The 13255-nt window shown below is 39.2% G+C and overlaps 1 protein-coding gene across 4 annotated transcripts in view; it reads right to left on the minus strand.

The window, feature by feature from the left end:
• Positions 1-6723: 6723 nt before the first annotated feature.
• The window catches only part of PROX1 (prospero homeobox 1), a 49950-nt gene continuing 43418 nt past the window's right edge, over positions 6724-13255 (minus strand). For 3 of the 4 annotated variants that reach the window (XM_015857342.2, XM_015857340.2, XM_015857341.2), the window contains exon 5: positions 6724-12696. In XM_015857342.2, coding sequence (XP_015712828.1) covers positions 12508-12696 — 189 coding nt within the window. In that variant the 3' untranslated portion in view covers positions 6724-12507. The remainder of the gene's footprint in view (positions 12697-13255) is intronic. The other variant, XM_015857343.2, reaches the window with a different exon arrangement.

The following is a 13255-nucleotide window of genomic DNA, read 5'->3' on the forward strand; positions in this document are numbered from 1 at the left end:
GTTAGCCCAGTGTGATTTGAAATTGGCAAATTACAGCAACCCTCTGGAAAACCGGGATTTACAAGGGAAATGCTGACAAACACTTAAATACAGCAGCACTTGGTCTATACCATATAACACATAAAACAGTGAAATGGAACATAAGTCTCTTCTAATTATTGAAAACATTTTGGGGCTGCCTTGTGCTAAAACACTCATTTTGATCTTGCATTTCAGATCCCTTTTATTTTTTTTTGCTCTCTCAAAGCAAATTTTATTCTAAGCCACCTATCTCTAAAAGAAATGCTGTTGATCACAGTCAGAAAAGCAGCATACTGCATGTGTTGGTTGGAAGACTAGGTATAATAAGAAGGGTTTCAAGGCTGTGTGGACTTGCATGACACCGTATTATTGCATGAGCAAAAAAAACAATGCTGAATGGTAATAACCATTTGTCAGAAGCAGCACTGAGGATTATATTATAACCGTCTGTGTCTATGTACGTGTTTTTGCGTATCCTGCATAATGCAAGGAGACACCTTCCAATTTCCAAACACCTGATAATGTTAAAGTTTATTTTATCACAGCCAAGGTTATATTTTCTTTCAACTTCATACTGACCCTAGGAGGAAGAGGAATAATGGATCGGGAACCTATTATAGCTATTCTGTGTTAAACAGCCAAGTAAAGGGCAAATATAGTTCTGTAGAGGAATCAATCACTGAATCCATCAGTGAGAATGACCCTCCTGGCCCCCACCTTCTTCCCCGTGCCTAAGAATTTGCCATATTCAATCTTTAGGCTCTGAACCCAAATGCCCTTTGAAAGTGAATTTATGATCACTTCATCACACTGTCTATTAGCTCACTTCCTAACAAATAGGATTGAGAAATATATGGCAGGAACTGCAACGGCACATTTCCAACTAATGGTTAAAATGTCAGGGTGATAATGTACAAGTGCGTCTGCCCTCAAACACAAAATCAAATGTGGCTTTACAAGGGCTGTCGCCATTCCACTTTAGCTAAAGACTTGCAAGCTTCCTTCTTCCCCTTTGCAGGGCTGCAGTTTGGAAGCTGCTGCATCTCATCAAGGCTCGGCTTGCCAGTGCTGTACTGTACTTCATTAGGCAGCTCTATTTAATGGTTTCAACAAAAGCCATCATTTTAGCCCAACTGCCTTGACTAAATTAAAATTTCCAATCTCTGTTTTAGTGTTCTGCAACTGATGTATACATAAGCAAAACTGGTCAACATCTGCCAGGGGGTTGGCCAAAAGTTCTGTAAAGATGTACTTCACATTTCTGAAGCATGTGCAAAGTAACAACGTACTTATCCTCCTGAGGGCTCTCATGATTTTACTTCACCATTTGTTCAGACACACTTTAGCAGCATATAAGCCATACAGTTGATTCTCCCCTTGGTTGCAGTTTTATCTGTAGTGTCATTTTGAGTAATTGGGGTATGGTAGCTGATCAACTTTCAGGTTTCTCATTGGCAGAAAGGGACTGTATTGGCACCAAGAAAGAATATGATGGGTCCTCTCGGTGCCTGAGCAAGTGTCCCTCTTTTGCACTTGGCTACCCAAGGCCATTAGAAAATAAGCTTAATAAAGCAACTCAGTGTATACATCTTAACTATTCCCAGCCAAGGGGATGCAGCTATAGAAGAAATATTTTAAACCAATATGAAAGATGGTAAATGTACATATTTAGTCAGTGATCTGTGAAAGTTTTTGAATTAGTTTTTAAAGCTTTGTTAAGACCAGAATGCACAGATGTTGAAAACAAGTTCAGATGTAGCGACAGATGGTATTTGATTATGAAGCAGACTGTTCATATAATACAAAGATGCTGCTTCTGCCATACACAAGTAACTGCAGAGAGTGCAGTAGAAATTTTGGAAGGCAGAACAGTTCAAGAGGTTCTTTGTGCAGCAATAACTTTCACGTTTTTCCAGCAGTGCTTAGAATTGGGATAATTTTTTCTTGTGCAGGCAACCCCCTCGCTGCCCCCCTAGCCCACCCCTTTTCTGCCCTTCTGTACGGCCGCCTTGCACTTTTTGATTCTCTTTTCAGGTCATTTGAAATCAGATTAAGGAAAAAATACACTCTTCATTTCTATTTACGGAAGAACCAAGTTCCCTAGGGTTAATAATAACTGTAATTATTATTAGATATTACTGATATTATACGTTAGAAAATGCACGCATACACATTAAAAAAAAATAATAATAATGCTGCATTTTGGATAAATCCTGCATTTTGCTGGTGACAGAACGCTGTGCCCATAACCATAGGGCAGCTGTTGAGGTCTTTTGCTGGGGTGGATGTACGTGGCTGTTCACTGTGGCTCCCTCCAAAGACACATGAGAGACATTGACATTTACTAACACCGAAGGTTTGCTCTCCCAAGCTTGGGATATGAACCCTGGGGGGTTCCCAGTGGGGTGCCTGGGCCAGGTGCACGTTTCTCCCCACTGCTGAGGTTGTTTTTCTGGCCATCGTGGGGCTGGCAGCAGAGCCCTGGGCACAGAGAGCTGCCCCCAGGAGCAGCATCTGGGGCCGGCAAGGGGCTGCCCGGCACTCTGGAAATTTCTGTGCTCGGACTCAGCCAACAGAAGCATGGGATCCTTGGAGAGAGGAGCTGCGGGCAGGCTTTTCCCCTTTGTCCCCCATTCCCCCCGGGGTTCTGCAAAAGCAAGTGACTGGGTAAACAGTGCTTTCAAACACTGGCTGCTCATAAAAGGATGCCAAGAAGCAGCGTCTGCTCGGAAATAAAACGGGCAGCGCATGGCTTGCGCAAGTCAAGGGGGGCTCCAAGGGCTGCCCGCAAAAGCCCGTGCTCGGGCTGTTAACGAGTAACAGCACCGTTAATGAGTAACACAGGGCTGGCAGCGGCCCCGTGGCCCTGTGCAGGGTCCTGGGGGGGGGTCAACGCTGCAAGCACCCACAAGGTGGGGACGGACCCTCAAGGTGCTCCCGAATCATGACTGGGGGGGGTGCTCTCATTTTGGCACCTCAAAAGCAACTCGATCTCCTGACACCCCAAAATGTGCCACAGCCAAGGCAGGCGCAGCCCGAGTGTTCCCTGGGGCACATCTGGTTCTGAGGTTAGCGTCGATTACTGAGAAATGATAAAAATATATAAATAATACTCCGAAGTACCTCCACCTCCACGAAATCTGTGCTCAAGGTTTGAACCAGAGGTTCGTCTCTCCTTTTTAAAGCTCCGACCAAATTATTGAGTGATTCCCCTTGGTTCTACATGCGCTGGCATGAATTATCCTTGAGTGCTGCATATTAGGGCTGTTTTGTACTAAAAGGTGTTAAACACTTGTAATAAATATTTTTCCTTATTTCCCCTAGGACACAGTTCCATCTCTGGTTGGTGAAGCATAAAAAAGAGCTGTCATGCCCAGTTTTAATAGGCAATAGGATTTCAAGCCCCAAGAGTTGTTTCACAGTCTGGCAGTGTCCATAATGAAACTGGCCACTGTTGCCACAAGACTTTTTCCTCTCCTGTGTTCTCCCTTGCTACCTCCCACAGCTGCCTGACTGGCAGGTCTCTTGCAAACTGCAAACATATTTACATTGGAGCTGTTAGCCTTTCTTCAGCTATCTGTGTCATCTCTTTCCTCTTGTTTTGTTTTTCTTTTTCCCAGCTAGGAACTCAGCCTTAAGTCTAGTTTTAAAGGATAAAATTAAACTCAACATGCAATTAACTGCCTTTGCGCTCCAACAGCAGTTCATTTTCATGTGTTTTGTTGGGAAGCAAATAGCTTGTTTATTTGTTTGTTTTTTCACTGTGACTCCCAAATAAATGGGAAAGTACCACTATTCACTTAGGATTTATTCATGGAAGTGCAATCACATTCTCCCAGGCTCTGGGCAGCCTGAGGTAGGGGGATCTCTCTGCAAAGGACCCAGTGCCTCTGTTTTCTGGCTCTGGAAAGCAACAGGGTAGCCTAAGCCATAAAGAATTCATTTTGATGACTAAAATAAAATAAAATAAAATAAAATAAACCTTTTCCCCCTTGTTGAGATCACCCGTTAGCAATAGTAGTACACAAAATATTGCAGTGTAACAATGATAGATTTTCTGCACTCCACATCAATCAGGCTTTAACAGGAGTCTTCTCAACCCTCCCTTTCCCCCACGTTTATGGAAACACCAAGAGAACAGACATGCCTTGCAATGAGCCCAGAGGGTCGGGCACCAGGAGCCAGCAGGGAAGCACTCCCCCTGTGTTATCTTCCAGCACTGCCACCACCACGGGAGCCTCCATCCTCTCTGAACAATGAGCTTCAGTGGGGATTTCATTTGTCTTCCGTATTGTGTTCTTAAAATAAACCCAGCGCCATGTTTTAAAACTGAATCTGATCGCTCTGTGCGGGGAACGCTGTAACCCGTGGCAGTGGCGGTTGTGCATGCCAACGTTTCCTAAATGCAGTCGTCTGCTGCAACTCACCAGTCAGTCCCCTTTCCCTCCTAACAAAGAGGGAAGACTGGATCAGAAAGGATCATCTCCATAGAAATTGTGTTGGCACAACCTAGACTGGGCATAAATAAGGGTACAGACCAAGAAAATGAGAGCAATTAACTCTTTCATACTCTCAGCCCACAGAGCACAGTGCTCCACGTTCAGCCTCAGTAATCCCATATGTGAAGGACCCTAGTTCCTCATGGCGGTCTCCATGGTAAAAAAAACTGCTCTACCTTGGTCAGAGATGATTTCCATCTTCCTAAGGATTTTAAAGCTAGAAAGTACTATCTTCCTTATTGTAAAATTTCCAGGTATTGGGGGAACTGAGGATTTCCAAGCACAGATGGCCAGATCTGCAGAATTTGGATCCTGTCAGGGTGCTTGAAGCCTGGGAAAGTTGATTTGGCCCTTTGCAGTGACAGGGACTCCTTGCCAAGTTCCAGTCTAGCTCTGAACTCCTGCAGTATTCGGAGATGACAGCAGCCAGGATTTCTTACTTAGAGCTCTGTGTGTTTTCAACTGCAGGGTAAAATGGCAAACAGTGTCTTGTATATCATAGAACGAGGATATTTGAGAGGAAAAAATGATGGGTGAACAACTACCTATGCAGCTCTTGTACTTGGGTCCATTACTTGAGTACCTAAGGGCCTTGACTACCTTGACCTCCCTGTCTTTCATATAGTTTCTCTTGCTGGCTAGCACAGAGATGAGCCCTTCTACATTATCCATACCTGCTCTGTAAGCTTTTGCAAGGAGGAGGTGAAGCAGATGCCCAGTTTTGGTCTCTACATGCAGTTTAGCTTCCCTCCTACAAGGAAAGCTTCTCCATGGTTTACCAGCAGCTCACTCCTGGGATGCTCACACCCACTCCAAACCAAGACTGGCAGAAGATCTCTGGAAGTTCTGTGAATGAGTTAGTTAGGGATCTTGATTAACCCCTCTGTTTAAGCATTTCAGCCTGTCCTGGTCACCATGCCATAATCTCAGCAACCTCCTGAATGCACGGACAGTTATTAGACATGTGGGGCATACTGTTCTTCATGAAATGACCTGAATGTCAAGTATTTTGAACTGAAAATGCTTCTAGTGTGCTGGTTTGGTAATGTAGATAGATGTGAACTAGGAAAGGCAATTTGTCTGCAGTAAAATCTGAAATCTTACTTGTAAATGACCATCAGTTACACAAGTGCAACTTGATGACCTCCTCTAAACCCGCTGTTGATGTGATCCAGCAAATGCTCCTCCGATTGTATAAAAAAGCATGAAGTTTTAAGTGCTGTTGCAGAGATGAAGCTTTTATTTGGTCATTATGGTGTAGCTAACACTGCAGTTGTGCTCTAGGTAAGCTCTACAGTGTCTTGAAGCTGAATACGTGAAGATTATGAAAGTAAGTGAGTGACCTCAGATGAAAACATATTTTTAACACACTCCTCCTTCAAAACCAGAAAATTCTTGCACAATTTTGTGATCCAAATAAACTACCATCTTACTGCCATCTGCACCAGTTCTAAGCCAAAAGGACACAATTCATCTCTGAGACAGATAATGTAATTTGGTGGTTCAGTCAGCCTCAAGAGTTTGAAGACACAAGAACCAGCAGGAATAGGAGAGGATTAGAAAAAAACAATGAACAAATGAGACTTGCATTTTGAGGAAATGTGTAAGAACAGATTAGTCATGTATGGTGCTAATGATTATAGAACCTGAAAAGGAAATGATCCAAGAAGGAGGGATAGATTGTAATGAAAAGGATAGAGAATGAGATCTAGGTGCTAGTATTAACAAGGGCAAACTGATAAAAAGAGCAAATACAAACTTCACCAAGCCAAGCATTACTCTGCCTCCACCTGACTGGTGGGACTACTTGGTGCAGGACACCAGCAGTGCAGCTACACTCATGAAAGGATTAGACAGACAAAGGATAAGAACTTTCCAGCTCAGAGTGTCTACATTCAATCCAAAGGGCTGTCTGTGCCTCATCCATAGCACTTCTGTTGTAGGGATGTATTCCTTGTCTGATAGACTCTTGCAAAACAGCACTCATTATCTCATCCAGCTCTGGAGGTAGGACACCGGACGGGATAAATCATTAGATCCATTTTGCAAGAGGACTGGCACTTTCATTAATAAATAATTCAAAGTAAGGGGAAAGAAAAAATTTTGGAGGACTACAGTCTTAGATACAGCCTGGCCGTGGCAGTGATTCCTCTTTTGGCACAGGGCAGCATTAACTTTCGGAAAGAAATATGAACAATGGCAATGAGCTTGTAATTTATATTTTATTTTGCACAAGCTTGCATATATACTGCACATACATTCAGTTTAGAGAAGATGGAAGGCACACAAGGCAATTGAACTACTGTATCCTTTAAGTGGTACAAAGCAAAAAGGTAAAAGTCTGGAGAGTATACAAAAGCTTTAAACACACAAAATAAAATCCACCCCCCCAAACATTTTTCCTGTGTTTACCTCAAATTTAGTAGCTGCCAAGCTAGAATTGTAACTTTTTTTTTTTTTCTTTTTTCAATCAATTGTCTACTGCACCTTTTTTTTGTCAAACGGACAGGGGAGTCTTATTGTTTTATCTTGTCATCAATTAATATTACAGTACATCCTTGGTAATACAAAATTGTACACCTTCATCAAATAAATTAGGATAAATTAAACCAATAAATTATGCAAAGTCTTCAGAACAATAGACAACAACAAAAAAAATCCACAGTTGAAATTGCCTCTAGCTAAAAAATAAAATTAAAAAAAAAAAAATCAAAAAATTGACTTTATCAGTTCAGTTATTGTACTATCTTCAAATTAAAGGGTCTTTATTACAAAAAAGAGCTTAATAATGCTATTTACAACATATTGCTAAATAATATAAAGGCAGTGTTTTGTCACTTCTGTAACTATATACATATGAGTAATGACTGGGACAATATCAGTTTAGACCTTAACCTTTGACTCTTCCGGGCAGCATTAAAACCAACCTAAAGAGGCTTTTCTTCCTCCTTTTTAAGTTTCTGACTCCTACACGTCGTGCGGTAATGAGGTGGTTATTGTGTTGGTCTAATATTTCACTCCAGTGGTATAATTAACGCAGAAAGGATGGATTTTAGAGAGAAAACGTAAGCTCTCCGATTCTCCTAGATTTATTTCTACACGTCCCAGTATATTTGTGCATTTGGAAGGTGGCTGCTTTGGGAGAGAGGTGACTGTGGCTCAGATGAAAAGACTAAACAAAGTCATAGTGCCACCACCTTTCATACACTAAAAAGGATATTCCTAAGAAGATACAAAGGTTAAATACCAGTTTTCATCCCAGCTCTAAATATGAGCATTTTTAGCTTCAGTTTATAGATGGTTTACAACCAACAGTTCTACAGAAAACGAAATTGCATTTCCTTCAACAGAACATTTAAGTGCAATACAGTAACTGCTTACTCATATAAACCAGTTACATTCCTTAAGGGGAGCTTTTTGAAAACAATGCGTATTGGAATTTTCAAACACATAGTTGGTACCAGAAGGAAACATTTGCACTATCAACACCAATGATTACTATATAATACACATGGCAAATATAGTTTTTGCTTTCACTTCTCATGTACAGTGCTCATTTTGGGGGTTTTGTAAACCACTTTCCATTTATATATATATATATATATTTCTGTATATATATATACGTATAATCTTTCAATGCTGCTGGTGAAAATCCTATCTTTAAAGCCACAAAATCTTCACCTTTATTTCTTAATCAATATTAACCTGTGGAAAAAAAAACATTTTTCTATTAACTGACTTCCTATACATAGAAAAAAATTCTGCCATTTTACAGAAACCGTATTACCCATTCCCTTGACATCTGATGAAAGACTCAACTGTTAAAAGTAAGAGAGCTGGATTTTCAAGAATGCTTTCAACTATCTGTACAGTTACTGTAGTGTTCCTTATAAATTCAACAGATGTTTTCAGAATGTAGTTATTAAAATCTTATGTCTTTACGCAAGAACGGCCTTAAGGTTGAATATTTACATTGCTTTATAAAAGTTCCCCTCGGTTTTCAATGTTCACCCACGTACCTGGTACAGTAACAAAGATTCTGCAAACTTAAAACACTTTAATTAAATAATACTCAGAGGCACAAAGCAAACCTCAGGAATACATGGGTGAACACTTTTCTTAAATAATTACTACATTCTAACATCTTCCACGTGTTTACCATTAAATGTGAAACGTTCCCATTAAACAACCAGAGATACAGTAAGAATTAAATGTTTTGTAGTTTCAAATAGAACATTCTTTTCACAAAACATAACAAATGTCTAAAATAGGTTCTTAATCTAGATAGGAAAAAGGTAAGCTTTTCACTTCATACGCATATTTTGTGTGTGTGTGTGTGTGTCAGTGTATATATACATACGCGCGCACGCACCCTGGCTGCGTGTGACTACATATGTATATCCATCTGCACATATGTCACGTATGAAATATTGCTTCTATACTACTTTTCATCAGGCTAAGAAAACACAAGATTTGCACCACAGTTACAAAAAATTGGCTTCTACAAGAATTTTCAAAACTCGAATGCTGCTCAAACGATTGAGAAAAAATAATTTGCATTATCAAACTGTTCTAAAAATTCTCTTCTTCAAAAACGTATTCTCCTGCTTTGTGGGGTTTTTTTTTCTTCTTTTTTTTTCTTTTTTTGTGTTGTTTTTTTTTTTGTTTCTTTTTTTTTTTTTTTTAATTTTTAAAAAGACACAAAATATGCATAGCTATCAACAGTATGTCAAACAGCCGGAGAAATAATAATTAATAATAATAATAATAATAATGAAATAAAATAGTGTTTATTGCAGCTGTAGTAGTAATTAAAAAATAAAGTTTAAAGGATGAAAACTGTAAGCCACAGAAGGCACAAGAACAATTGTACTTGTGGGGGAAAAAACTGGTATTTTGAAGGATTCTTTTATCCTTCCGCTGGTGCATTTAAGGTCTAGGCACAGACTATAACCTCAAGTTTATATGCAGAAATAAATCTGAATTAGCAGTAAATGAATGGCAACACGGGATTTCTACATGGAATTTGAAATTCTTTCCCTGTGTAAACGTTTCGTTAGAATAAAAGTAGCCTCCTGCCTTTTAGCTGCTATTAGGGAAATAATATCCAGATCACTTGAAAAAAAAAAAGCCAACCCTATTTTCTACTTGCAGTTTAGTAGGAGCTATGCCATGTTTTTAGGTGTACTGGGAGGCACAAAGGCAATATGGCTATAAAATACAGAAGAATCACATGTCGGAAATCATCGAATCATCCCGTATTCCTTTTTCAGACCAAGGAGCTTTTATTGTTCTTTTAAGGTGAAATTTCTACTCTTAATTCCTATGCCTCATTTACTATCAAGATTATGCTACTTATAAATAAATAAATAAATGCAACAACATCAAGTGTTGAGTACACAATTTCACTTATTTAGATTATGTGAATCACATTGCAGCCAAATAATAATAATAATAATAATATCATATTAATAATAATAATAATAATAATAAACATAATAAAAGTAAGGGTAAAATCACAGATTAAGTTGGTAGCTAGTAGTATGTCCACATATTATGACTACAGTATGGCTTTGCTTTCTTATGTCCAAGGTGACAATGCAGTGTTATGTTTTGTATCTGATGGTATGCCAATGATGGATTTGCTGTGTTAAAACTTGAGCATTTTATGCCACTTCTTCCCATAAATTAAAAAAAAAAAAAAAAGAAAGAAAAAAAAAGGAGAAAAGAAAAGTGCATGAACACAATTTTCATCCTTTCTTACTCAGAATTAACTGGAGTTACGTCATCATGAAGTGTAATGTTTACCATATCATGCACAAGAATAAAAGAAGAAAAAATAAAAAGGGAAAAGAAGGAAAACGAAACAAACCAGAAAAAAAGCAAGAAAAAGACACACCTGTCTACTGCGAGGATACGTACAGTGTTAGGTACTCTTAGGGAGTCTAAGATCAAGATTTGTTTAGCTTTTAATGCATAGTGAAAATGTTGGCACTTCATCCCATGCTATTGTCTGCATTGCCTATACTCCACAGATACTGCCAGTGCTTGAAAATAATGACAGGGAATCGTAGGATTGTGCTGTTTAATTTGAAGTCAGCAGGTTTTTAAGGCTTTCTGCTGACAATAATTGCTTTCATACATTTCTGTCCATCAGCAGTATTTGTAAATGAAGTGAAATTGCAATGATCAGGTCAGCTCTTTAGTCACATGGGTAAACTTTCACTCTCCAAAGTCAAAATGTAATTTTAAAATACAGAAACAAGGTATCAACATCCTCCAGGGTCTAAATGCAATCCTCAGCTAACCAGGAACTTCCTCTAGATTCAGACTGAAATGTGCAGGGGAAAACACTATTGACGATAACAATAAATTCTTACTGCATCTGTACAAAAGACGACAGAGAAAATGACAAATACAGAGTGCTATAGCATATTCAACCTTCCCCCAAACTTTTGGAGACAATACCTTTCTGAAAACGTGAGACAAAGAGAGCCATTGAAGAAAGCACAAGAACTAGCAGCTAGCTTTCTTTCTGTGTGCTGACATTTCACGGTACAGCATTCAGGTGAATCCAGACCCATCGTGGACTTTACACTGTAGCTCAGATGTTGGTCAAGGCAACCTCCAGCTTCTGAGGATGTGCAGCAATTTGCTCAAATAGATTTTTTTTTTTTTTTTAAATAAAGCTGCACCTTAGTGTAATTTAAAAATCCAGTCGGGCTCTTTGAAACCTGCATAGCCAGGAGGACACTGCAATTTTTGTATATGCTTGATTAGATTTTCTCGAAACTGTGATTTTCATTCTCCCGATTAGGAAAAGGCTGATTATATTTTACAGCTACGAACAAGTTTTTTTGTTGTTGTTTCTTTTTCTTTTTTTCTTTTTCTTTTTTTTTTTTTCTCCTTTGCCTCAGCACTGTGAGGTGAAGATGCTTTCTTTGACTGTATATAAGGTCATTCAAAAAGTGCTTTTCAGGACAGATGTCAAATATAGACAGAAAACTGTGTATATTGGAAAGGAGATTTCTAGGGGCAGAATGCACTGAGAGGAAAAAAATCAGGGACCGATGCCACTTAAAGTAAGACCAAGACGTGGCAGTTTAGTACTCAGCAGGTTTCATTTTTACTCTATGGAGAGTGAAATGCTTCCGTTTTAACAAGCTGACCATATTCTACAATTTGTGTGGTTGATACAACGCTGTGCATGAGTTACCAGCCTCCACCTGCACGAGTGGTATTTGATTTGTGCAAACGTCCCTTGCTGCAATTTAGAAAAACAACAACCTGGCATGTTGATTACTGGCTCAGGGTATTTATTGTTTCTGTAAGGGGAAGCATGAAGAATAGGGTTTGCTTTTCTCGGTATCACTTCTTGGAGTGAGTACCTGAAATAGATGTTGTAGCTTTTTGAAGTATGAAAGAAAATCTAGTTATTGGTTAAAAAGAATATAAAATTTGGAAAAGAAAAGAAAAAAAAAGAAAAGAAAAAAAAGAAGAAAAAAAGAAAACAAAAAGAGCTCCAAGCTTATGAAGTGACTCCACAGAGTTCAGAACTTTAGCAGTATAAACATAATATAAACTTCATTGTCTGTAGTATTGTGCCATGACATTAGTCTCACTAAGACAAAATGCCACTTTGCAGCAAGCAATAAATCTGACAAAGCATTTTTAAACATAATGCCCTAACTCGCTAAGACAGGCTTTTACACGCTTCCAAACTCTTCTCCCTGAAAATTAACTCAATTTATTCTCCAAATGTTAAGGGTCTCGGGCAAAAGTAAACCAAAGGCTGAAGTAAAATAACCATCCCCTTGGAACCAAACGAAAACCCAAAGATACACCCAGGAGGGATCACAGTCTAATTTCATATACATATATATGTATGCGATACACATATATATGAAATTAAAATAGAGACACGCATGACTTGGGCATCAGAAGGGGACTGCTACTTTCATACATTCATAAATAGCTGCTGAACTCTCTACTCATGAAGAAGCTCTTGTAGGCAGTTGGGGGATTTGAAAATCTCAGGGACCTCACTGTCCAGCTTACAGATGACCTTGTATATGGCCTTCTTCCAGGAAGGATCAACATCTTTGCCTGCGATAATGGCATTGAAAAACTCCCGTAACGTGATCTGAGCCACTTCCAGGAATCTCTCTGGAACCTGCTGATACAAGGAGACAATGGCATTAATACAGTTTTCAATTTCAAGTCTCTGGTTCTTCAAAGGAAACTGAGCTAAGTTCTTTCTTTCAGAAAGGGGCTTACATAGCACCTGCATTTTCTAAATGTAGCAGCCTTCTATTCTCTTATGCAAAGCTGTTATATATAGTACTATAGCAATAACTTTTATAACATGTGTTAGAGATCTTTGTAAAGTCTACGGACAGAATGTAGGTAACAAAATGTTACTGTCTGAGTTTGGAGAGTGGGGGATTTATAGGATATAATTAGCAGGAGGGGAAACAAACACAATTGTCTTTAAGGAGAGAAATCCCTGCCTGATATTTTACCCGGGCATTTATGACTATGTTCCCTGTGTTGGGACTAATTCAAAAGTTGTGCACATCAAGAAAGCTGCCCGTACCTCCATGTTTGGCTTTGGTCACAGCCAGTGCTGAAAGCTAGGGAGGAAATAGGATATCTCTGAATGTTGTTCAGAGTTGAAAAACAAGCAGGCAAGCCTTCAGTGAGCATCTTGGTTTTGTGACTCCTGTGCAAGAGAC

This window comes from Coturnix japonica, chromosome 3 (genome assembly GCF_001577835.2).
Source record: "Coturnix japonica isolate 7356 chromosome 3, Coturnix japonica 2.1, whole genome shotgun sequence".
Taxonomy (NCBI): Eukaryota; Metazoa; Chordata; class Aves; order Galliformes; family Phasianidae; genus Coturnix; species Coturnix japonica.